Raw genomic sequence first — 27,402 nt, forward strand, 5'->3', positions numbered from 1 at the left:
AAATTAAAAAAACTACTAACCTAAAGAAGTGATTACATGAAGTAAAATAACTACGCATGCCCTACTTTTAAAAGATTGCGAGGTAATGTCGTAACGTTTCATATTTATCTGTTTAATATACTAACATGTTCTTACTTTTGGATGATAAGTAGGTAAATATGTTGCATGTTCATTATTCTTTCATAACATAACATGCACTATTATGCAACATTTAAGATTGACTGGAATTTAATAATCTCAACTTCAGCTATTGACTGCGATTAATTCCAACTTATAAAATGTTTATAGATAATCCTGACTTTGAACATATTTTTCTTTAGCTATCCCATACTAACTGATAATTAACTCTGTTAGCTTTTTGATGATCGATATGGAAATACGCATGGGATCGCTGGAGGAAAATATGTCACCCTACTTGCTTAACTAGACAAGCTGTATACGAGCACATAAATCTCTTATCTTTGACAATTTGACTGGTCCCTTCGACACTGATCAGTGATCGAAGAACTTGATTCTATTGATAGGAACAATGAGAAGGCCACTTATACTAGCTTTAACACGATTTCATAACTATTTGAATTATGAGACTATTCTCGTGTAGATAGATCAACATATAACTTACAGTCTCATGACACATGACTAAAATTAAGGTTAATAGTTTCAACGAACACTACATACACCTAAATTCGAATAAGATAAGTGGTTAGTCTAATAATTAACTTATGACACGTGGTAGAATTACCGTAGAAAAGCATGGATTAAAAGTACTATGGGAAAATGGTTCTTATACGAACATGCGTGACACGTTTTAAAAGATTAAATAAAGAGAAAAATATGAACAATCATCTACAATACCGGCCATGAACCTTAGAGATCAAACACCCATGTTTTGGCTGACTACAAAACATCATTTTCTAACACTCACAAAAGTGTCTTTGAGCTTAGTGGTAATACTCGTCTATTGATTTCAGATTATGGAATCCCTATTCATGAATAACCAATTAATCTTGATGAAGGGCGGATTAATGTTGGAAAAATAACTCCATCGAAAATGGATATATCACAAGACAAAAGAAAAGTGAAAGGCATTAAAAAAAATACTTTTATTATAAGCAATATTTATAAAGATTGGCGATAAATTAAAATGTAAAAGCATTTTTGGGGTAGGAGAAAAACGATGGTTTTAACTTTTAAGGGATATACATAAATATGATATCCGCTTGTTGTGATTTTGAACCTTTAGATTAAGATTGATGGAACAAACATATTTAAATAATATTAAAGCACCCACAACAATTAAGCTCTTTCAAATCGTAAAATTAAACTTGGTGGGTCTAGAACCAAATTTTGAAAAAGCTAAATAAACACAACCCAGCCAGCTTGTAATTATGTTACCACCTTCCATTTTATTTCATTGTTGAAACATTTACTCTCTCCATAATCTTCTCCTTCCTTCCTTCTCTCCCTTTACAACTCACACACACACATAATATAACTAATAATATTCAAACTAATCTCAGGCCGTTACTCAGAAATTAGTCAAACGAGTTAAGTTTCTCCGGTATTCATGTCAAATAAACCATCTTATTTTTGATTAATCAATATTTTCTAACAAAACCCTAATAAATTACTTCTTGAAAATCACAATCATTATTAATAATATAAGGCCATGGGGTATACTCTAACCTATACATAGGTTAAAGTGACATAACACTTTAAAGATGGATTAAATCACTTCCTACTTGTGTTAAGTGTGTTAAAATGGCCCATGGGTTATGCTTTTAAAGGGTTAAAAAGAACAATATGCATTAATTATGTATTAATTACTAATTGATTTGTTATATTAATTATGTGTTAAATGGGGTTAAACCATTTTCTTTGGATGACATAAAGTGAAAGAGAAAAAAATGAGTGATGTGAAACTTATGTGGAGTTAAAATGGGTTAGAGTATACCCATAGCCTAATAATATGAATATTTATGAACATCCAAACAGCCGTTGAAGACATCAAACTTGGTGGGTCGAGAACCAAATTTTGAAAAAGCTAAAAAAAACATAACCTAGCCTTATAATTAGTTACCACCTTCCATTTTATTTCATTGTTGAAGCATTTACTCTCTCCACAATCTTCTCCTTCCTTACTTCTCTCCCTTTACCACTCACACATACATATAAATAATATTCAAACTTATCTCCTGCCGTTACAAATTATTAGTCAAACCATTTTCTTCGGTCTTTATATCATTTCCTGTATGTTGAGCCTAATTCCACAATATATATATTAACCTTACGTACGTACACACATTTGTATAATATTATTATTATTATTATGTGTCTTTCTTCTTCACTATTATTTTAACTATACAAACTGCTATACCATTAGCATTGTCGGAATATTAATATATACTATTTTCAATGGCAATGGAGTACGGTGGTGGTGCTGGTGGTAATGATGGAGGAAGTGGTGGCTCCGGCCGCGGTGGTGGTGGTGGTCACAATGATCCTTCTGATAAGAAGAAACGTTACCATCGTCACACTGCTCTTCAGATTCAGATTCTTGAATCGTAAGTACATTTTTTTTAGTCTTGTTTTTTATTATTGTGTACATATTTTTTTTAACCTTTTGTTTTGTGAAAATTGTAGGACTTTTAAAGAATGTCCACACCCTGATGAGAAAACAAGAATGCAATTAAGTAGAGAGTTGGATTTAGCTCCGAGACAGATTAAGTTTTGGTTTCAAAATAGAAGAACACAGATGAAGGTTTTTTTTTTTTAATTAATCACACTCTTTTTTCAATGGTTATAAACTTATAAGTATATAAACTTATAAGTATATTGTATGCATATGTATTTATTATTTAATATATTTTTGTAGGCACACCATGAACGCGCGGACAATTGTGCGTTGAGGGTGGAGAATGACAAGACACGGTGCGAAAACATTGTCATACGAGAAGCGCTCAAGAATTTGATTTGCCCAACGGTGGTCCTCCGATTGGCGAAGATTGCTATTTTGATGAACAAAAACTTAGATTCGAGAACGCCCAATTGAAAGAAGAGGTAAATATTATATATTGTTTAATGTTAGGGACATGCTGTACACATATATTCACCAGACATCTAATCTCACAACGTTTTAAATGGCTATTGGGATTTTTGTTGGAATACCGTATGCCCGAGACACATAATTAGGTTAATGTGGCTAGTTGTGTTTGATCCAAGTCGGGTCATACCCAATAACGAGTTAGACACACACCAATTATGTATTTGTTAAGATAAGATCTATGAGACAAATACAGAACACGATACATTCAGAAAATCGGGTTTCTGAATACCTACTTGAAAGTGTTAAATAAATTAATTGGTTAATTCATTTATTCAAATAATTATTATTGGAATGATTATTTAACTATGTGTTCTTTTATAAAATGGTTTATAAAAGATGTGGTGTTTATATATTTTATAAAGTATAAAATAAATAAAAAAAAAATAAATATATTTTTGGGGCCGGTTTTGGGTGGGCCCCACACCCCAAAGTTTTGGTCAATATTTTGTCATGGATGTAGTGGAGGTTGAGTAATCTTCACTTGACCAAAATAAAACCTAACACATGACATGAAAAGATTTGATTGTTTTTGAATGAGATTATATATATTCAAACAAGTAACAATTAAGTCTTTCAAGTAAGCAAACCAACTCTTCTTTCTTTCTTTGTTTTTGGGGTTCGGCCGAGAATTCAAGAAAGGAGGTTCGGGTCTTGGTTATTCGTGTTTAAGCTCCCTAACATAGCTCGGTGTGTGTTGGAGGCTCGGGGTATATTCCGTTTGAGGATTTTCCCTTTGAAAGTCTAGCATCAACATCATCATCTTCTTCAACATCAACTACACTCTTAAAAGGTTAAGAATGTAAGTGTTTATAGTTTTGATAGTTTAGTTTTTCCGTATCATTTGATCCTTGCTTCGGGTTTCTAATAAATAGATTATTGGTAATCTTATAACATGAATAAATTAGGTTGTTCATGTACACATTTCCTATAAACTTGTAATATTTACATATATAAACACATGGATACATATGTTTAGTTTGTTTATATCACGCTTCCGCCTTAATTGTGACTAGTTAAATGGTTAACTAAGTTTAAAATATCCATAGAAACCCAACAAATGGCATCAAGAGCCGGGATACGGGAAACTAAGCTTCGGGTTTTCGGTTTTATATTTTTCCCCTTGAAAGATTTTATACAAAAATTAACATGCATGATTTTTGTATTTAATCTTGTTATAATTTTTTGGCTTTGTTCAAAAAAAAAAAAAAAAAAAAAAATATATATATATATATATATATAAAAAACCGAGTAAATGGGCCGAAGCCCAATTCGGGTGATATTGGGCCGAAGCCCACTTGTTTTGGTTAATGGGCTAACCGAAAAAAAAAAGGAGGGGAGAAAGTAAAATGGGCCGAAGCCCATTTTGGTTAAATGGGCCGAAGCCCATGAGACCTTTCATTGGGCCGAAGCCCATGTGTTTTGGACATGTGAGCCGAAGCTCATAATCAAATTATTGGGTTTGTCTAGGCCCGATAAGGTCAAGGGGTTTTGGAACGGGTTCCTAAGACATAACGGGTTATGTTTGTTAAAACTAGACCGAGCCGTAGACCAAATGGATGTTTGTTGTGATTGTTATTAATTATTCAAAGTTTCGGTTTGTAATAATTAATTAGGGGCAGTTTTGTAATTATTTATTCATATGGGTATGTAATAAATAGTTTATTTGTAATATCTTTATTTTATAGAAAAAATGTATTAGGACATTTGTTTTGTAAATTTAAAGAAGATTGCAAAATTGGAAGTTTGGGCCTTATTGGGCCGGGTATGGTGATAATGGGTCTCACAAGCCCATTAAGGGGATTCAAGCCCAAAAGGACCTAAGCCCACCCATTGAGCCTAAATGGAAGCTTATGGAAGCTAAGGCCCAAGTTCAAGCCCAATGGATTACAACGGGGTTGAAGAAGATGCTTGACGCATTTGGATGCGGAATCAAGTGGGAGCTACAACATCCATGTGTCGTGTGTCCCTTAGGATCGGACCTAAGACACACACTTGTTTCGGCTAACAAGTGTGGTCTAACTTAGTGGCTCGTGTCTAGCATAATTGTGTATGCTTGTTAATTGATTGTTTGATTGTGTGGTTGTTAGATATTAGGATATCAACTTCGTCACATAGAATTAATTAACATAGCATAAAACGGGTTCTAATAATTATCGGTAATTACGTGACACATAGTTTAATAAAATGGATTTATTAACTAGCCGTCTCACGCCCATAATAAAATGGTTTTATTATAAATTAGAATTTTGAAAATGGTTTCAAAATATCATGTTACTAAATGCATGTTAGAACATGATTTAAAGTTTTACAACTAGAATTATTAAAACTAAAAATCCCTTTTAAAATTAAGGATAATAAGTCAAACATCATCCTTTTGTATAACGCTTAACATATTAGTAAGCTCTTAGTGGGAAAAAGGTCACCTAACCGCGTAGAGTAAATTAATATGTTGAGGTAATATTGGCATATAAATGGGAAAAAGGTCACCTAACCGTTTGTATGTTGATATTACAAGTTGATACAAGTAGGACGACTTAAATTAGAACCATGTGAAGAGGGTCACCCAAGCATGGGGTCTAATAGGTGTTGATGGGATAAACATGCCGACACGAAATATGATTTCGAACCGGTCCCATAAACTCTAGAAGTTGCAAAAGGGTTTGCAATTGTTATGAATAACTACCTTGATAAACCGACAACGGGTTTATCGTTGGATTCTAGATTTTAGTTATTAATTATATTTGGTATATATAAAAGGGTATTAATAATTAAAAAAAGGTAAAACACTAAAATGAACTTAATTAAAATTCTGCAGATGGCCGCACACGTCGACGACAACATAATCCCTAACGTCCAAAATGTATCTCTCCGATCTATTCTCGCTAAAGACCGTCTTAACCACAATAACTTTTCGGATTGGTTCCGAAATTTAAGGATTGTTCTAAAACAAGAAAAATTATATCATGTTTTGGAAACACCTATCCCCAATGAACCGGAAGAGGGAAGTGAGGTCGAATATATGAATTGGGTCCAACACACGGAAGATTCCATTCAAGTGTCATGCCTCATGTTGGCGACTATGGTTCCCGAAATCCAAAAGGATTTCGAAAACCATAATGCGTACGACATGATTACTCAACTTAAGGAAATGTTCCTTAAGCAATCAAGAGTTGAAAGGTTCGAAACGGTTCGAGCCTTGCATGCATGTAGAATGGATGATAATCAACCAGTTTCAACTTATGTACTTAAGATGAAAAGTTACATTGATCGCCTCGCCAAGCTCAACTGTCCCATCTCAAAAGAGTTAGCAACGGATTTGATCCTTAACTCTCTGTCGAAAAGGTTCGACACTTTCGTGTTAAATTATAACATGAACGGGTGGGACAAAAACATTGGAGAACTTCACTCAATGCTTAAAACAGCCGAGGCGAGCATGGGTAAAAGGGTTTTACCCGTGTTTGCTGTGACATCTGCCCGATCCGACCCGACCCAGGTACCCGTTTCTCTGACCCGATCCCTTTCTTTTATGATTTAATATATTTATATACTTATGTTTTATTTTTAATAATAATAATATATATATTTCCTTCCCGCCTCTCTCTCTTTCTTTCCGCCGTCCCGTCCCTCTTCCTTCTCTCTTTCCGCCTTCTTTTCCCTCTTGTCGCCGTCCCACCCTTACGCTTTGTTTCCCTCTTTGCTTGTCCTTTGGTTCTTCCCGCCTAAGGATGTCTGCAGCTCCACGCGCCAGACTCCTTACATGGAAGCCTGCGTGAAGACATCTTGTTCCTGCGATGTGTGAAGAGAACTCTTCTCGCAGCACGCTAAGAATGCATGTTCTTCCCGCAATGCGCTAAGAATGTATGTTCTTCCCGCGATGCGCTTAGAATTCTTGTTCTTCACGCAGCACGCTAAGGATTTGTGATTCTTCCCGCAGTACGCTAAGGATTGTTGTGCCAGCCTTCGCGCTCGCGCACTCAGCCTTCCCGCGCTTAACCCTTGTATCTTCTGTTTAAATCTAGCCGTTTGCTTTTGTGTTGTCTTATCTTTTGAGCCGTTGACCTAACCTATCTAATGTCTGAATAGTTACTTTCGGCGCAGCATGCGTACCAACCCCATTGGTTGATAGAAAAAGTGACTGACATAATCTTTTGAGATCTGCTTTTGCCATGCTTGACCGTACCTTTATCTGAACCGCCCATGCCTTTTTACTGTTCCCTGTCAGCTTTATCTTGCCCCCTGCAGCTGCCATATCTTTTGATATCTTTTGCTTTTGGAATCTTTTGCTTTTTGAGATCTTTTCCCCTTTTCCTAGGGATTGTGTTCCCTAGGGTTTCTCTATAAATAATAACATTATTTTTCCTAACACTACACACACAAAACACTTAATCTCTCCTGTTCTCTTGCTCCTTGCTCTCTCTGCCGTCTTCCTCTCTGCCTCCGTTTTCCTCCCTGTTCTGCCCTGCTTTTCCGGTAATATATATATATTATATATAATAATTTACTTATTAATTATGCTAACTTATAATCAAGACTTAAAACAGATCGTTAAAACAATAATCTTAATTATAGGTTAACTTTGCTTGTTTAAGAGTTGATTCTTGCTTTATCTATCACCGCATCGTTTATCAAGTGAGTTATCTCGTATCTAATCCCTTTTTGCTTTTAATGTTTTGGGATGTTCATGTGTTCATACAACTTAGAGTCTCAAACTTGTTTATGAACTTTAGTCGCGCAGTATCCCATGTGTTGCGGACGTAGACTTGGCTGTTTATTTGTATGTGTGGATCATTAACCGTATGGACGGTCTATTCCGCAGTTTTCATGGTACCATTAGATGAACACGGGAGAACATTCGTTTATGATTTTCTCTTTTGTATACACATGCACAGTTAGTCTTGTTTGTGAGCTCAATTGTGAGCACTGGCAGTCTTGTCTCTTAGAGTTGGTCCCGATCAGATTACACCCTTGTTGAAAACCAGACATACACATGTTGCGCGCAGATTTTATTGTTATCTATGTATTGTATTAAACTTGATCTCTCACCAACACGCAAGTGTTTGACGTTTATTTTAACACATGTTCAGGTTTGCAGTAGCTGTTTTGGAGCTTGTGGACACGTAGGACGTTTTTACTTTTGGACCTAGAATTAAAATGTATCAGGACAAGTTAATGATGTTTGAATGTTATAATTTATAATATATTGATTTATGTTTGATTTATGTTCTTTATTTTCCCCGCTGCGCGTGCGCGATAAAATGTGTATTAATAAATATTGACACTAATAGTGTCACGAGTAATGAAACAATATGTGGCGCCCCGATGTATAATCCGCCTTTGGTCGGGGTGTTACAGATTGGTATCAGAGCTCGTTGACTTTAGGATAGGTGGTTAGACGTAACGGCCTAGAATACCTAAGAGTCCCTTCTCGCGCATGAGAGAAATCTCATGTTCGCGCGCTTATTGTTAATTACTCGTTATTTATGAATATGCTCGCGCTTGCGCAGTATATGATTTTATGTTTTATTTCGCGATATTTCGATTTTTGTTGAATTTCGATTTTTATTGATTTTTCTTACATATTCGTTTGTTGGGTTTGAAAATCCGAAAAGTCATGGTGATACATGAATAGTTGATTTTCAATTTCCATTTACGATTATGTTCTGAGGTTGGAGACTTGAAAAGTCATGGTGATACATGAATTGTCAACCTCCAATACTCATTTTCTTGTATATTTTATATTGAAGATTGGAAAGTCATGGTGATACATGAATCGTCAATCTCCAATACTCGTTTACTAGCTATTTTAAATTGAGAACTCGGAAAGTCACGGTGATACGTGAATTGTCGGTTCTTGATTCGAATTTGTTACCCTTATTAAGTCTGCATTTAAAGTCATTTATTTTACTTTAACTTTTGATAGTATCTAACTCTGCGAAACCAAGCTCTATAAAGTTATACTTTGCGATAAAACTAAGATATTAACTAAAATTAAAATTTTTATAGAATGCCTCCGCTATCTCGCCGATTTCAGAGAAGAGAAGCCTCGCGCATGCGTAGACAGCAACGTTCCCAGGAAATGGCCGCCGCAATAGCCCAAGCTTTGAGCCAAAACAATGCTAATACCTCCAGTTATAACATTAAGTCCTTTAATGCGGGTAACCCTCCGAAGTTCACAGGTCTTGAAGGAGCCACCGTGATGCTCCAGTGGCTCGAGAAGATAGAAAACACTTTCCTTCACACCCAATGCCCCTCAGACAGACGAACCCTATATGCTTCCAGTGTCCTGGAATCCAGAGCGCTTACATGGTGGAATGGAGTAGCTCATGCGCGTGGCGCAGAGGCTGCTTCTAGCATGACATGGGAGGAATTCAAGGAAATTCTTACGCGAGAATTCTGCCCTCCCAACGAAGTTAAGCGCCTGGAGGAAGAATTTTGGAACCTTAAGCAGTACAGTGGCGAAGCGCGCGAGTACGCGACGCGCTTCCATGAACTAAGCCTGCTGGTCCCTCACCTTGTTACCCCTTCACGCCGAGCAATCGAGAAATTCCTTGGGGGTCTCCCCATGGAAATTCAAGATTCTGTATGGGCCAGAAACCCAGTTACCCTCTCTGACGCCATTGAGTTGGCCGCTGTGCTCAGCGACAACCATGTCAGAGCAGGAACTCTGTTCCTGCGGGGAACTGAGAAGACCAAAACCACCAAAACTGTCCCTGAACCCGCAGAAACCAAACCAGAACCCTCAAACCGTAACAACCTCAAGCGCAGGCGCAAGGCCTATGCGCTTACCAACCCGCCCATTGTCCAGCAACCCGCATACCAACCCCCAGTTTACGCGCCTAACCCTCTGTCAGCTTACCCAACTCCCCCTGTAGTTCACAACTATGCCCTAACCAATCCAGCACTCCCTGCCCCGCCTCCTAAGAAACCTTACACAGGAAACCATCCCTTTTGCCCAACCTGTAGATTTCACCACCCAACCCAAACCCCGTGTCGACTTTGTAACCGATGTGGCCGTACTGGTCACACTGCTGAGAACTGTAGAGTCCTTCTCGCCAATCCAATTGCGCTAACACCACCAGTCTACCCGCAGAATCCACAACCAACCTACCAAAACCCACGACCCAGATCGTGCTTTAACTGCGGTGATCCCAGTCATTTCCGGAACGCGTGCCCGAGACTACAAGTGCAAATCACACAAGCGAATCCGGTGAACCAGATTTCAAACCAAGTAACGCGTGGACGAGCTTTTAACATAACCGCGCACCAAGCGCAAGCGAATAATGACGTAGTTAATGGTACATTTTTGCTTAACGGATTTTATGCTTCTGTACTTTTTGATACTGGCGCCGATCGAAGCTTTATCTCTCGCGCCTTCGAGCAGAAGCTTGCGCGACCGCGCAACGATTTAAAAGAAGATTTTTCAGTTGAATTGGCTAATGGTGAAATTATTTTAATTAACTCAGTGATTAAAGATTGTACGCTTAATCTTAACGAAAACGATTTTCTGATCGACCTCATCCCTATGCCTCTTGGAAGCTTTGATGTTATTATTGGTATGGACTGGCTCTCGCATAATCGCGCCGAAGTTATTTGCGCCAAGAAATTGATTCGCCTACCTCGAGAAAATGGTGATCTTTACATTTACGGCGAAAAACCCTCCAGTGGTCTTAAACTTATGTCTTGCGCCGAAGCCCAAAGGCTCATGCGGAAGAAGTATATTGCATTCCTAGCCCATGTGGTTAAGCCTGCTGAAGAGAAGAAGCTTCGCGATATCCCTGTTGTGCGTGATTTCCCTGAAGTTTTTCCTGATGATCTTCCTGGTATCCCTCCCGCTCGTGAAGTCGAGTTCCGTATTGATCTTGTCCCTGGTGCTTCCCCCGTAGCTAAATCTCCTTACCGTCTTGCACCCGCTGAGATGCAAGAATTGGCCAGCCAACTTCAAGAGTTGACTGCTAAAGGATTCATTCGCCCTAGCTCTTCGCCCTGGGGTGCTCCGGTGTTGTTCGTTAAAAAGAAAGATGGATCGTTTCGCATGTGTATTGATTACCGCGAGTTGAACAAACTCACCATTAAAAACCGGTATCCCTTACCACGTATTGACGACCTCTTTGATCAACTCCAAGGTGCCTCTTGTTTCTCGAAGATTGATCTCCGCTCTGGCTATCACCAGTTGCGCATCCGCGATGAAGATGTGCCGAAGACTGCTTTTCGAACTCGTTATGGCCATTTTGAATTCTTGGTCATGTCCTTCGGTCTAACCAACGCACCCGCCGTTTTCATGGATCTAATGAATCGGGTGTGTAGGCCTTTCTTGGATAAATTCGTGATCGTGTTTATCGATGATGTTCTGGTGTATTCTAAGACCAAGGCCGAGCATGAGCAACATCTTCGGTTGGTGTTGCAGAAGCTTCGAACCGAGCAGCTCTATGCTAAGCTTTCCAAGTGTGAATTCTGGTCTGATGAAGTACAGTTTCTTGGTCATGTTGTAAACAAGATGGGTATTCATGTCGACCCATCCAAGATTGAAGCAATCAAGAACTGGATTACGCCATCCTCTCCTTCTGAGATCCGTTCCTTTCTAGGCTTAGCTGGTTATTACCGGCGCTTTATTTCGAACTTCTCGAAGATCGCTTTGCCTTTAACAGCTCTGACGCACAAAGGTAAACCGTATATTTGGGGCTCGAAGCAAGAAGAAGCCTTTCTGACGCTCAAGCGATTGTTGTGTGAAGCTCCTGTTCTTGCGCTACCTGAGGGTAATGATGATTTTGTCGTGTATTGCGATGCATCCAACCAAGGTCTCGGTTGTGTTCTTATGCAACGAGGCAAGGTTATCGCTTACGCATCAAGGCAACTTAAGGTTCATGAAAAGAATTATACAACTCACGACCTCGAACTAGGTGCAGTTGTTTTTGCCTTGAAGATCTGGAGACACTACCTTTATGGTACTAAGTGTATCCTCTACACTGACCATAAAAGCCTTCAGCATATCTTTGATCAGAAGGAACTTAACATGAGACAACGCCGATGGAACGAACTCATCAGCGATTACGATTGTGAGATCCGGTATCATCCTGGTAAGGCTAATGTGGTAGCCGATGCGCTCAGCCGAAAACCCTGCCAACTTAACTGTATCTTGCCGCGCACCCAGCTTCACTTCGCGCCGATTCAAAGCAACCTTGAATCGCGTATTCGTGACGCGCAGCGCGCATCCATCAGTAATGGTAACCTTCGCGCCGAGTTAGCGTGTGGCGCGGAAGCACTCTTTGTCCCTAATCTGAGTGGAATTCTCTGCTATCTTAATCGCATCTGGATCCCTTGTGATGAGAATCTTCGCGCTGATATCCTTTGTGAAGCACACAAATCTCGGTATTCTATTCATCCCGGCGCTGATAAGATGTACAAGGATTTGCGCATAACTTATTGGTGGCCCGGTATGAAGAAGGATATTGCTGTGTTCGTAGCTAAGTGCCTGACTTGTTCTAAAGTTAAAGCTGAACACCAACGCCCATCTGGTTTGCTCGAACAACCAGAAATTCCTACGTGGAAGTGGGAAGGTATAGCAATGGACTTTATTACCAAGTTACCTTTGACAGCAAGCAAACATGATAGCATTTGGGTAATAGTGGATCGATTGACTAAATCTGCTCACTTTCTGCCCATTCGTGAAAACTACCGTGTTGAGCAACTCGCGCAGCTTTATGTCAAGGAAATCGTCTGCCGCCATGGTACTCCTTTGAGCATCATATCCGATCGCGATGGCCGTTTTATATCTCGCTTTTGGAAATCTCTCCAATCTGCGCTAGGAACTCGCTTGGACATGAGTACGGCATATCATCCTCAGACTGACGGTCAGTCTGAGCGAACTATTCAAACTCTTGAGGATATGCTCCGATCTTGTGTTCTTGATTTTGGAGGTAATTGGGATTCACACCTGCCTTTGATCGAGTTTTCTTATAACAACAGCTATCATTCCAGTATCGGTATGGCCCCATTTGAAGCACTTTACGGTCGTAAATGCCGCTCCCCGATTTGTTGGAGCGAAGTGGGTGAAACTCAAATCACAGGACCCGAACTTGTTCAAGAGACAACCGATAAAATCGCCAAGATCCGTGATCATTTGCTGACTGCCAGAAGCCGACAGAAGAGTTACGCAGATCGTAGGCGAAAGCCTCTCGAATTTCAAGTTGGTGATCTTGTTCTCCTCAAAGTGTCGCCTTGGAAAGGTGTTGTCCGCTTTGGGAAGAAAGGTAAGCTTGCTCCTCGTTATGTTGGTCCATTCAAGATTCTCGCGCGTGTGGGAAAAGTTGCCTACAGACTTGACCTGCCGCTCGCGCTCAGTAATGTGCATCCAACGTTCCATGTATCCAATCTCAAGAAGTGTTTAGCTGACGAGAACCTTCACATTTCACTCGATGAAGTTCAAGTTGATGAATCTATGCATTTCGTTGAGAAGCCTGTTGAGATTATGGATCGCGAGGTTAAGCAAACCAAGCGCAGTCGTATCCCTATCGTGAAAGTTCGTTGGGAGTCCAAGCGCGGAGCCGAGTTTACATGGGAAAGGGAAGATCAAATGAAGATCAAGTACCCGCACCTGTTCTCTGCGCAACCTACTTCGAGATAAATTTCGGGACGAAATTTCTTAAAGTAGGGGAGACTGTGACATCTGCCCGATCCGACCCGACCCAGGTACCCGTTTCTCTGACCCGATCCCTTTCTTTTATGATTTAATATATTTATATACTTATGTTTTATTTTTAATAATAATAATATATATATTTCCTTCCCGCCTCTCTCTCTTTCTTTCCGCCGTCCCGTCCCTCTTCCTTCTCTCTTTCCGCCTTCTTTTCCCTCTTGTCGCCGTCCCACCCTTACGCTTTGTTTCCCTCTTTGCTTGTCCTTTGGTTCTTCCCGCCTAAGGATGTCTGCAGCTCCACGCGCCAGACTCCTTACATGGAAGCCTGCGTGAAGACATCTTGTTCCTGCGATGTGTGAAGAGAACTCTTCTCGCAGCACGCTAAGAATGCATGTTCTTCCCGCAATGCGCTAAGAATGTATGTTCTTCCCGCGATGCGCTTAGAATTCTTGTTCTTCACGCAGCACGCTAAGGATTTGTGATTCTTCCCGCAGTACGCTAAGGATTGTTGTGCCAGCCTTCGCGCTCGCGCACTCAGCCTTCCCGCGCTTAACCCTTGTATCTTCTGTTTAAATCTAGCCGTTTGCTTTTGTGTTGTCTTATCTTTTGAGCCGTTGACCTAACCTATCTAATGTCTGAATAGTTACTTTCGGCGCAGCATGCGTACCAACCCCATTGGTTGATAGAAAAAGTGACTGACATAATCTTTTGAGATCTGCTTTTGCCATGCTTGACCGTACCTTTATCTGAACCGCCCATGCCTTTTTACTGTTCCCTGTCAGCTTTATCTTGCCCCCTGCAGCTGCCATATCTTTTGATATCTTTTGCTTTTGGAATCTTTTGCTTTTTGAGATCTTTTCCCCTTTTCCTAGGGATTGTGTTCCCTAGGGTTTCTCTATAAATAATAACATTATTTTTCCTAACACTACACACACAAAACACTTAATCTCTCCTGTTCTCTTGCTCCTTGCTCTCTCTGCCGTCTTCCTCTCTGCCTCCGTCTTCCTCCCTGTTCTGCCCTGCTTTTCCGGTAATATATATATATTATATATAATAATTTACTTATTAATTATGCTAACTTATAATCAAGACTTAAAACAGATCGTTAAAACAATAATCTTAATTATAGGTTAACTTTGCTTGTTTAAGAGTTGATTCTTGCTTTATCTATCACCGCATCGTTTATCAAGTGAGTTATCTCGTATCTAATCCCTTTTTGCTTTTAATGTTTTGGGATGTTCATGTGTTCATACAACTTAGAGTCTCAAACTTGTTTATGAACTTTAGTCGCGCAGTATCCCATGTGTTGCGGACGTAGACTTGGCTGTTTATTTGTATGTGTGGATCATTAACCGTATGGACGGTCTATTCCGCAGTTTTCATGGTACCATTAGATGAACACGGGAGAACATTCGTTTATGATTTTCTCTTTTGTATACACATGCACAGTTAGTCTTGTTTGTGAGCTCAATTGTGAGCACTGGCAGTCTTGTCTCTTAGAGTTGGTCCCGATCAGATTACACCCTTGTTGAAAACCAGACATACACATGTTGCGCGCAGATTTTATTGTTATCTATGTATTGTATTAAACTTGATCTCTCACCAACACGCAAGTGTTTGACGTTTATTTTAACACATGTTCAGGTTTGCAGTAGCTGTTTTGGAGCTTGTGGACACGTAGGACGTTTTTACTTTTGGACCTAGAATTAAAATGTATCAGGACAAGTTAATGATGTTTGAATGTTATAATTTATAATATATTGATTTATGTTTGATTTATGTTCTTTATTTTCCCCGCTACGCGTGCGCGATAAAATGTGTATTAATAAATATTGACACTAATAGTGTCACGAGTAATGAAACAATATGTGGCGCCCCGATGTATAATCCGCCTTTGGTCGGGGTGTTACATTTGCGATCAATGAAGGTAGATCCAAGAATCGATCTCAACCCAATCCTAAGGCTAAGGTAGCAAAAAGAAAGGGTCCTCCTGTGCATCTTAAGGGTAAGGGCAAATCACCGGTTATGGCAAAGAAACAAAAGGTTGTGGAACCGAGGGGTCATAAGGATGATCCTTGTTTTGGTTGTGGGGAGACCGGACATTGGAAACGCAATTGCCCGGTCTACCTAAAAGAGCTAAGAGACAAGAGGAATGCGGGGCATGCCTCGGGTAATGTCTTTATGATTAATATTGAGCTAAATCTTATTTCTTCTAACACATGGGTATTGGATACCGGATGTGGAACTCATATTTGCAATTGGTTGCAGGGGTTCAAAAGGAATGAAGACTTAAAGAAGGGCGAAGTGAGTCTTTTCATGGGCAACGGTGCAAGGGTGCACGTGGTCGCAAGAGGAGACTTCACTTTATCGCTTCCAAGTGGTTTGGAAGTTGTTTTGAGAAATGTTTTGTATGCTCCTAGTTTGACTAGGAACATTATTTCCGTGCACCTTCTTAGACAATGTAACTTTGACTTTAAATTTGTAAAATCAGAAATGCATGTATCATCTAATGGTATCTTTTATTTTAAAGCTGTACCAAACAACGGTATTTATGAATTGGTTCATAACAATACCTCAAATAGCTCATTATATCAAACTTCCACTAAAAGACTCAAAAAGGATTTGAGTGATTCCTACATTTGGCATTGTCGTCTTGGACACATAAACAAGAATCGTGTAAATACTCTCCAAAAGAATGGTCTTTTGAAAACAAATGAGTTAGGTTCGTTTGATGAGTGTGAATCTTGTATTCAAGGCAAGATGACCAAAGAACCTTTTAAAGGTACAAATGAGAGGGCTAAGGACTTGTTAGGTATCATACATACGGATGTATGCGGACCTCTCAAGCCCACTAGTAGGAATAGTGAAAGGTACTTCATTACCTTTACCGACGATTTTAGTCGATATGGGTATGTGTATCTAATGAAACACAAATATGAAGCCTTTGAAATGTTCAAGGAATTTCAAAATGAAGTACAAAATCAGCTCGACCGAACAATCAAGGTACTCCGCTCCGATAGAGGAGGCGAATACCTAAGTGATGCTTTTCAATGTCATCTTAGAGATTGTGGAATTATTTCACAGTTCACTCCTCCTGGAACTCCTCAACATAACGGAGTATCCGAGAGGAGGAATAGAACACTGTTGGACATGGTTCGATCAATGATGGCACGAAGCTCACTACCGCCATCATTTTGGGGATATGCGCTACTTACAGCGGCTCGTATTTTGAATATGGCCCCGACCAAAAAGGTGGATCGAATACCCTATGAAGTGTGGCATGGAAAGGTTCCATCCTTTTCATATTTAAGGGTATGGGGATGCATAGTTTATGTTAAACGTGACACCCCAAATAAGCTTGAGGCTCGATCCATCAGGTGTATCTTCATAGGATACCCAAAGGATGATATAGGATATATATTCTATGATCCTAGTGAACAAAAAGTGTTTATTTCACGCAAAGGATACTTCTTAGAAACTAAGTTCCTTATGGAAGGACCTAGTGAAAAAAGAGTGGAACTTGAAGAGGTTCAAGAATCACTGGATGATACACAGTTGGTCGATACTAGTTTTCAACACGAGGATGTTGAAGGTGATCAAATGGTTGATCATACACACGTTGCTCGCAGATCTAGTAGGATTAGTCGACCTCCCAAGAAATATGGATTTCTCGTGGATGATTGCTACTTGGTCGATTCGAATGAACCGATCTCCTACAAAGATGCTATGTCACAACCTGATTGTGACAAGTGGCTTGAAGCCATGAGCGCCGAGATGCAATCCATGCACGATAACCAAGTTTGGGAATTGGTTAATCGTCCACTTAACTCCAAAATGGTTGGATGTAAGTGGGTCTTCAAGAAGAAGACCGATATGCATGGAAATTTAGATACTTACAAAGCACGACTTGTAGCAAAAGGTTTCACGCAAACTCAAGGGATTGATTATGATGAAACCTTCTCGCCGGTCGCGATGCTTAAGTCGATCAGGATATTATTTGCCATTGCAGCTCATTTTGATTATGAGATATGGCAGATGGATGTCAAGACCGCTTTTCTTAATGGATATCTTGAGGAAGATGTCCATATGGTTCAGCCTGAAGGTTTTGTCGATCCATCTAATCCTGACAAAGTATGTAAGTTAAGGAAATCAATCTACGGGTTGAAACAAGCATCACGGATGTGGAATCATCGTTTTAATGAAGAAATCAAAGCGTTTGGTTTCGTCCAAAACAGTGATGAGGCGTGTGTGTATAAATGGGCTAGTGGGAGTATAGTCATGTTCCTTATTTTGTATGTCGATGATATACTTTTATTTGGAAATGATATACCAAGTATGGAAAACGTTAAAGCGTGGTTAAGTAGTCGTTTCTCAATTAAGGATCTTGGAGAAGCGACATATATCTTGGGAATAAAGGTCTATAGAGATAGACAAAGGAAATTGATCGGACTCAATCAAAGTGCATACATTGATAAAATCCTGAAAAGGTTCAGGATGGAAAACTCTAAGAAAGGTTTGGTACCTATTCCTAGAGGAACCGTGTTAAGCTCATCCCAAAGTCCTAGCTCTAAGGAAGAGCAGGATAGGATGAAGCATGTTCCTTATGCTTCGGCAATAGGATCTATTATGTATGCAATGATGTGCACTAGACCGGACGTCTCGTATGCTTTAAGCATAACGAGTAGATACCAGCACAACCCAGGTGACAGTCATTGGATGGCTGTCAAGAATATATTAAAATACCTTAGAAGGACTAAGGATATGTTTTTAATATATGGGTCTGGTGAGGAGGAACTCGTCGTAAAGGGTTACGTGGATGCGAGTTTCCAAACTGACCGAGATGATTCTCGGTCACAGTCGGGATATGTCTTCATTTTGAATGGAGGCGCTGTCTCTTGGAAGAGTTCGAAGCAGGATGTTGTCGCGTTATCCACTACAGAATCTGAGTACATCGCCGCTTCAATGGCAGCCCAAGAGGCTGCATGGATGAAAAAGTTCATCATGGATCTAGGGATTATCTCTACCATTCAGGAGCCCCTAGAGATATTCTGTGACAATGAGGGTGCTATTGCACAGATCAAGGAGCCTCGTGCTCATCAGAAAACGAGGCACATTGAGCGCAGATTCAACTACATAAGGGATGAAGTTGAAAAAGGAAAGATATGTATTCATAAAGTTCATACCGATCAAAATATTGCGGACCCACTCACGAAGCTCCTCGATAGGCCAAAGCATGAGGGTCATGTTTGTGCATTAGGACTTCGGTATTCTAGTGAGTGGATTTAATCTGTATTTAGTGTTTGTATAAGAACGAATGTAATGGGTATCTCATGAAAATTAATTATGTTTTAATTATTCAATGAGTTATGTTCTATATTTGCATGTTTAATCCATGAATGACTTATGTTGTTCTAAACGTCCGTAGTCGATCATACTTGTGGGAACAAGTATGAAGGTAAGACTATTATGAACCCGGATTGGTTGATATTCATGTGATGAATATAGGGCATAGGTTTGCCACCAAGGTTCATAGATATTTGTGGGATACAAATATTGGACATGATCCGCTCTCAAGGATCACTGCATGGAGTTAGTGCAACTGATCATAAGTAATCCTTGAGTAAAGGCGAGTATCATTATGTCCTTTGACCTGAGATGCATATCGGATCTGGTTTTTCATCAAGTCTGATAACTTGACTCTCTTCTTTGTTATTTCGGTAACACGATGACGTGTAAGAAAGAGCTCAGATATCATATGAGATGTCAACGAGGATGTATGCAGTCAAGATGGGATTTGTTCCTCTTATGTGTTGAGAGTTTAGATGTCTAAGGCCTGTTAAGTTAAATCATTGAGAGAATGATCACTCTGTGTCTCTTCGATTTGACAGGACATCTAGTAATAAAGGGATGTAATGATAAGACTTACCTATATCATATCAAGTATGGACTTGAAGGGGATGATGTTATTGAATGGCACTTAGTCAAACACACTAGGGGTGGTGACCTGTTGTTAGGCGGTATTCACCATTAGCATTAACTTCTTATGAGTCACGTGCAAGTGGGAGATTGTTGGAATACCGTATGCCCGAGACACATAATTAGGTTAATGTGGCTAGTTGTGTTTGATCCAAGTCGGGTCATTCCCAATAACGAGTTAGACACACACCAATTATGTATTTGTTAAGATAAGATCTATGAGACAAATACAGAACACGATACATTCAGAAAATCGGGTTTCTGAATACCTACTTGAAAGTGTTAAATAAATTAATTGGTTAATTCATTTATTCAAATAATTATTATTGGAATGATTATTTAACTATGTGTTCTTTTATAAAATGGTTTATAAAAGATGTGGTGTTTATATATTTTATAAAGTATAAAATAAATAAAAAAAAAATAAATATATTTTTGGGGCCGGTTTTGGGTGGGCCCCACACCCCAAAGTTTTGGTCAATATTTTGTCATGGATGTAGTGGAGGTTGAGTAATCTTCACTTGACCAAAATAAAACCTAACACATGACATGAAAAGATTTGATTGTTTTTGAATGAGATTATATATATTCAAACAAGTAACAATTAAGTCTTTCAAGTAAGCAAACCAACTCTTCTTTCTTTCTTTGTTTTTGGGGTTCGGCCGAGAATTCAAGAAAGGAGGTTCGGGTCTTGGTTATTCGTGTTTAAGCTCCCTAACATAGCTCGGTGTGTGTTGGAGGCTCGGGGTATATTCCGTTTGAGGATTTTCCCTTTGAAAGTCTAGCATCAACATCATCATCTTCTTCAACATCAACTACACTCTTAAAAGGTTAAGAATGTAAGTGTTTATAGTTTTGATAGTTTAGTTTTTCCGTATCATTTGATCCTTGCTTCGGGTTTCTAATAAATAGATTATTGGTAATCTTATAACATGAATAAATTAGGTTGTTCATGTACACATTTCCTATAAACTTGTAATATTTACATATATAAACACATGGATACATATGTTTAGTTTGTTTATATCACGCTTCCGCCTTAATTGTGACTAGTTAAATGGTTAACTAAGTTTAAAATATCCATAGAAACCCAACAATTTTTGTCAAACGTCCGTTTTGACTAATAGTTTTTAAAGTTTGACTGTCTGTTTTCAAAACGGTAGTCTTTTGAGGGCCATTTTGGCCACCTACTTTGAAACATTGGTTTTAGTGTTTTGAAGACGTCGTTTGAAGGTGTGAAATTGGACGGGGTTGGTGTAGCTATAGCATGACCCTTTATATTCTTGCATGTGAAGTTAAGAATTTGGAAATTATTTGATTGCTAAGAAAGTTTGGTACTTTAAATCGAATTGACTAATCAGGCAACCTTTTTTACAGTTGGATAGAGTATCAAGCATTGCAGCCAAGTACATTGGTAGACCAATGTTGCAACTCCCACCAGTACAACCATTTCACATGTCTTCACTCGACTTATCAATGGCTAGTTATGGTGGCGGTCCATCGAATGGAATGGCCATGATGCACGCTGGTCCGTCACTAGATCTTGATCTTCTCACCGGTTCGGCCATGGGTGCATCATCATCTAGCACCATGAACCCTGACCACATGTTCCAAAATCCCATGCATTTTTCGGACATGGACAAGTCGGTAATGTCTGAAATTGCTACAAATGCAATGGCTGAATTGATCAGGCTTGTTCAGAGTAATGAACCTTTGTGGATGAAAGGTAGTAAGTATGGGACCGAAACTCTTAATATCGATAACTATAAGAGGGTGTTTCCGCGTCCTAATGATTCATTGAAGAATGCTAATGTTAGAAGTGAGGCATCAAGGGTTTCCGGAGTTGTGACAATGAATAGTTTACAATTGGTTGATATGTTTGTTGATATGGTAAAGTTCTCTTTATTGTTGTTTTCTTATTTTTTGTTATTTTATTATCTTTTACATAGACTGATAAACTATTACTTGCCTAGAACAAATGGTGCGAATTGTTTCCAACTATCGTGACTCGAGCAAGGCCGCTTGAAGTAATCTCATCCGCGATGTTGGGTTCGCAAAATGGCTCATTGCAACTGGTAATTTATCATTCACACTACATTTTGTGTGCCTTTGTAACATTCTTAATAAAACTTATGTTACTATTGTTGCTAGATGTATGAAGAATTACAAGTGCTTTCACCTCTAGTCCCTACAAGGCAATTGTATTTGCTTCGATTAGTTCAGGAAATCAAACAAGGCGCTTGGGCGGTTGTCAATGTTTCGTATGATCTTCCGCAGTATAACGCATACCCTCATTCTCGGTTCAAAGTGACGTGCTTACCATCAGGTTGTTTGATTCAAGATATGCCTAATGGTTATTCAAAGGTTTGTCAATCTTGATTAAGGTGCTGTTTGTTTTTGCAGACATAAACTGTCTGCAAGCTGATTTCATCTGTTTTCATGTCTGCAACTGAAGATGTGGTCTGAAGATCTGCAAGCTGAAAATATAAGACTGTTTGTTTTTATAAGCTGATACTGTCTGCATAACTGTCAAACTTATCTCACAAGATAGAAGTCATTTATTCAAGTTACATCTAGTTTTTAGTCTTTGCTTTCCATGCCGATTTGGTTTTGGTGGGTGGTGGAAGGTGGTGGTGGTGGATGGTGGTAGTGGCGGCGGACGGTGGGTAGTGGCGGTGGATGGTGGTGGTGGACAATGGGTGGTGGTGATGGATGGTTTTGGTTGGTGGTGGACGGTGGTGGTGATGGATGGTGGTGGTGGTGGGTGATGGATGGTGGTGGTGGCGGTGATGGATGGTGGTGGTGGTGATGGATGGTGGTGGTGATGGATGGTGGGTGGTGGACGGTGGTGGTGATGGATGGTGGTGGTGGTGGCGGACGGTGGTGGTGATGGATGGTGGGTGGTGGACGGTGGTGGTGATGGATGGTGGGTGGTGGACGGTGGTGGTGGCGGTGGCGGTGATGGATGGTGGTGGTGGTGGGTGATGGATGGTGGTGGTGGCGGTGATGGATGGTGGTGGTGGTGGCGGACGGTGGTGGTGATGGATGGTGGGTGGTGGACGGTGGTGGTGATGGATGGTGGGTGGTGGACGGTGGTGGTGGCGGTGGATGGTGGTGGACGGTGGCGGCGGGGTACGGGGGTGGTGGTGGCGGCGTACGGTGGGTGGTGGTGTTGGCGGACGGTGGTAGGAGCAGTGGATGAGAGGGTGGCTGCAAAGGGAGAAGAGTAGGGTTTTTTTGTGAAGATGTTTTAAGCAAGATTTCCTTGCTTTTCTTTTAAGATGAAAGAAGATAACTTCAGATCTGTTTTAAGAAAAAAAACAAACAGTCTTCAAGGGTAATGTCTGCGCGCCTGCAGACATTAGCTCCCTTGAAGATGTTTGAAGAAAAAACAAACACCCCCTAAGGTTTTAATGCCACAAGTTAACAATGTCTAAATAATGCCTTTTGATCTCAAAATAGGTTACATGGGTAGAACATATGGAAGTAGAAGAAGTAGCCCCAATCGACAGGCTTTATCGGGATTTTATCTATAGTGGGTTGGCATTTGGAGCCAAAAGATGGCTAGCTTGCCTTCAAAGGGCGTGTGAAAGAATCGCTTCGCTTATGATGACTAATGCATCATCGTCTCATGATCTCGGAGGAGGTACATTTACAAGTGTATGATTATAATATAATGTTCACCATATATCCATGAAGAAAACATAATGTTTAAATTGTATATTTTGTGTGATTTATGTTAGTAGTTCCTACACCTGAGGGAAAGAGGAGCATGATGAAGCTGTCCCAAAGAATGACGAATAACTTCTGTTCGAGTATAAATCCGTTAAACGGCCATCAATGGACATCTCTTTCGAGTATGAACGAGTTTGAGGTCCGAGCCATCTTATACAAGAGCCACCGATCCAGCCAACCCCAACGGCTTGGTCCTTAGCGCATCCGCCACCATTTGGCTTCCTATTCCTCCACAACATGTTTTTGATTTTTTTCGAGACGCGCGGACTAGACCTCAGTTATTAGTAACACACATGCACAAACTGTTTGATTACATACTAATATATGTTCTAGCTTTATTAATTAGTTATTCTGTCTTTTTTAATATTTTCAGTGGGATGTTCTTTCTAACCAAAATCCAGTACAAGAAGTTGCAAATATTTCCAATGGGACACATCCAGGCAACTGTATAACTGTTCTAAAGGTAACAAATATCAAGTAATGTTGCATGCTAGAAATTAAATTAATCCCTAACATTTATTTACATATTTAATTTTTTAAACTGTAAAACAGGCATACACTCCTAACCAGAACAACATGTTAATACTACAAGAGAGCAGCACAGACGCGTCGGGTTCACTAGTCGTGTACTGCCCCGTGGACTTGCCAGCGATCAACATAGCGATGAACGGCGAAGACCCTTCATACATTCCACTACTCCCATCCGGTTTCATCATCACAACAGACGGCCGTGACGAAATCACATCAAAAGGCAATAATAATAATACTGCTTCCACTAGCTCAAATCCAACAGGTGATCATAACATTGGTGGGTCATTAGTAACCATAGTGTTTCAAATACAAACTAACAGCATGGCATCAGCCATGATTAGCCAAGAGTCATTAACGACGGTTAATAACTTAATCACAAGCACCGTACAGCAAATTAAAGGTTCGATCATCAATGCGAGTACCAGCAACACCTGATGAGCTAGCTAAGCCATAAATGTGCATGCTGCTGAGTTGAGAAGCTAGAGCTAGTGTTTGTGGTTAGTTGGGAAGGCTGTTAATGCATCAGGTTTCATCATCAATGGCTGGCTGAAACCGAGTTAATATTATTGCTGCATCACCCTGCTACTCTTCTGTCACACTTCATTTACCATCTTCAACTACTACTTCTACATTATTATTAATTCATTTAACTTTGTTGGTTTTTTACATTTATTTTTTCTAAATGTTTTATTTATTTTTTATTTTTGGGATTTTGTGCTTGTTCTTTTCAAATTTATTATCGCATTTGAATCAGAAGAGGGAGTCAAGAACGCACCATATATGTATGGTTTGGGTATTGACTTTGTTTTCAATTTTATTATTTTATAAACAAAAATGGTTACATGATATATTGATATATACTTGTTCTTGCATGATATGATTATTAATTGTTTTTAATTGTTGGGACCCATGTTATTTATTCGTACATATACACGTTTAGCGTTGACAATGGCTAAGTAATTACTACTATTAATAATTAGTAATTAATAAGTAAGTTATCGATTGGGAAAAGGTAATCATTGCTAACAAGTTTTTCACAAGTATTAATATGTAATTAAGATGGATGTAAACGCCAACAGTACAATCATTAAAAACACAACCTTTGACAATTTTTTTCATTTTCTTAACAACTAAATATTGCATCTTAAAGATTTTAACCTATTTCTTCATACCCTAACCACCTTACAACAGTATTATCTATTAAATTAGTTTTAATAAAATGATGTTTTCATGTGTATTTAGTGATATTAATAATGTTTTTATATAAACAATATACACAATAAAAAATCATATACATACGTTCACATGTGTGATAATTGTTATAACAATCCACGTGTATTGTTGAGTTAACATACCGAAATTACTACGTTATAGGTTTTTTAGTCTTATGATATCAATCCTTTTCTTAGATATATATGTTTTGAGAAACATTATCTAACAATTCCAGAAAAGAATGTGTAACATTGAAGTATTTATTTAATAATCCAAATCAATTTTAAATAAACTCATTTTCTAAAAGAAAAAGGCTAAAAGAAAATAAATATTTATGACCAAGAATTTGCTTGAAAATAAACTCATTTTCTAAAAGAAAATAAAAAAAACACACACACAAAAGGTAGGGGTCAGTTATATTTATTTACTTCTGTTGTTTTATTTCGAGGACCACTTGTAGTCATGTCCATGGCTTAGTTAAGGCAATTTCAAACTAGTATTTGTTAATAGACCTGTTTTGAGTTATTACGTTTTTTTTTTCGAACGGCGTCTTGAGTTATTACGTGAGTTAAATATTTCACCAAATGAAATCGTTACACCTAACTAATATTGTCGTTTTAATTCCATGGATGAATAATTCAGTTTTTTTTATTGGCGTTATGTTAATTATCAAAGGAAATTTATATATATACATTTTCCTCTAAGGTGTTGCTTTGTTAGTTGTGAATTGTGTATTTGTGCAACGTACCATGGACGTCTTCGAAAATTTATATACCTCGGCCGAGTTGAAATAAAAATACCCGTAGACTTTAACGAGTAATGAAATATTATAAGCAAAAAAAATTTTAGGCCTTATGTAAATGGGTTTTTTATTTGGTTTAAACAATTAAATTCTTAAATGAACTTACTTGGTTATGATTTAGGTTAGGGGTGTGCACGTTTCGGTTCAGTTATTAGCATTAACCCAACCTTAACCGATCGGTTATCGGTTTGGTTCGGTTAATTTCGGTTAATAACCAGTATCAAACTTGGGCTAAAATTTTGTTTAAAAAATACATGAAATGAATGTTTAAATAAATGAAATGAATGCATAACTACATGAAATGAAGGTATAAATATATGAAATTAAGATATTAGTATATGAAATGGAGATATAAGTACATGAAAATGTTAGTATTAAACTATTAATACATATAGTACATGAAATAGAGGGAAAAATGCATGAAATTATTAAAAAATTAAGAGTTCGGTTCGATTCGGTTAATTTTGGTTTTCGGTTATGTCGGTTCGGTTTCGTCGATTTTCGAGTCGGTTTCGATTAACGATTCGATTATTGGTCACCCTAGGTTGTGTAAAAAACTTTGTGTATAAAAATAAACTTAAAAATGTCTCAAGTGAGAGTAGAACTTGCAACCTTTTGATTGAAAGACATACCCCTTTATCACTAAACCAACTTAATTATTATATAATTAGAGTAAAACATTATCTATACATATTTGTTTTTTTCAAAAAAATATATACATATAAAAAAATTTGTGTCCCCGAAAATTAAGTGCCCCGGACGGTTGCTCACGTCGGCCCATGCCCGAGCCGCCCCTGCAACGTACATATTTTGAAAATTCAAAGGTACAATATGAATAGACTGTTCAGTGAAAACTGAAGCGAAACTTTCCAAATGAATAAATGGAAACCAAAACAAACAAATGAAAACTACTATAAGTGAAATAAGAGTATAATAACAGGGCTCACCTCCTTTATGATCCCATGAGACCCAGATAACACTATTTAGTGAATACAAAAACCCACCAGTCACTGCTAGTCCCGTTTTTTGAATACATAAGCCACACTTTTCAAACGAACAACTGAAAGCCCAGACGAATTATAAATGGAAACCACGAGTAAAAGAAGAGTAGAATGAGAGACTCATCTTCTTAATCATTCCTCAAGTCCCTAGTAGCCTCGTTCAATGAATACACATGTCCATTAGTCGTTGCTACCCCCGTTTAGTTAAAAGAGAAGAGACACTTTTCAAATGAAGAAATGGAAACCACCGGTAAAAGAAGAGTAGAATGAGGAACTTACCTTCTTAATCATCTTACGAGGCCCTTATAGCACCGTTCAGTGAAAACAAAAGCCCACTAGTCGTTATTAGCCATGTTAAGTGAAAACAAAAACGACACTGTTCAAATGAACAAATAAAAGCCTAAAT

The 27,402-nt window shown here is 38.8% G+C and overlaps 1 protein-coding gene across 1 annotated transcript; it reads left to right on the forward strand.

Annotated features, from left to right (window-relative positions):
- Positions 1-20,838: 20,838 nt before the first annotated feature.
- On the forward strand, positions 20,839-24,902 carry LOC143536705 (homeobox-leucine zipper protein HDG11-like). Its single transcript, XM_077030639.1, has 5 exons — positions 20,839-21,605; positions 21,689-21,790; positions 21,867-22,079; positions 23,178-23,913; positions 24,003-24,902. The coding sequence occupies exons 1-4, from the start codon at positions 21,138-21,140 to the stop codon at positions 23,379-23,381; spliced, it is 987 nt and encodes a 328-aa protein (XP_076886754.1). The 5' UTR covers positions 20,839-21,137; the 3' UTR covers positions 23,382-23,913; positions 24,003-24,902.
- Positions 24,903-27,402: the final 2,500 nt, after the last annotated feature.

The sequence above is a fragment of the Bidens hawaiensis genome, unplaced genomic scaffold, assembly GCF_021521415.1.
Source record: "Bidens hawaiensis isolate Kalapana, Puna unplaced genomic scaffold, B.hawaiensis_p1.1 tig00010895_1, whole genome shotgun sequence".
NCBI lineage: Eukaryota > Viridiplantae > Streptophyta > Magnoliopsida > Asterales > Asteraceae > Bidens > Bidens hawaiensis.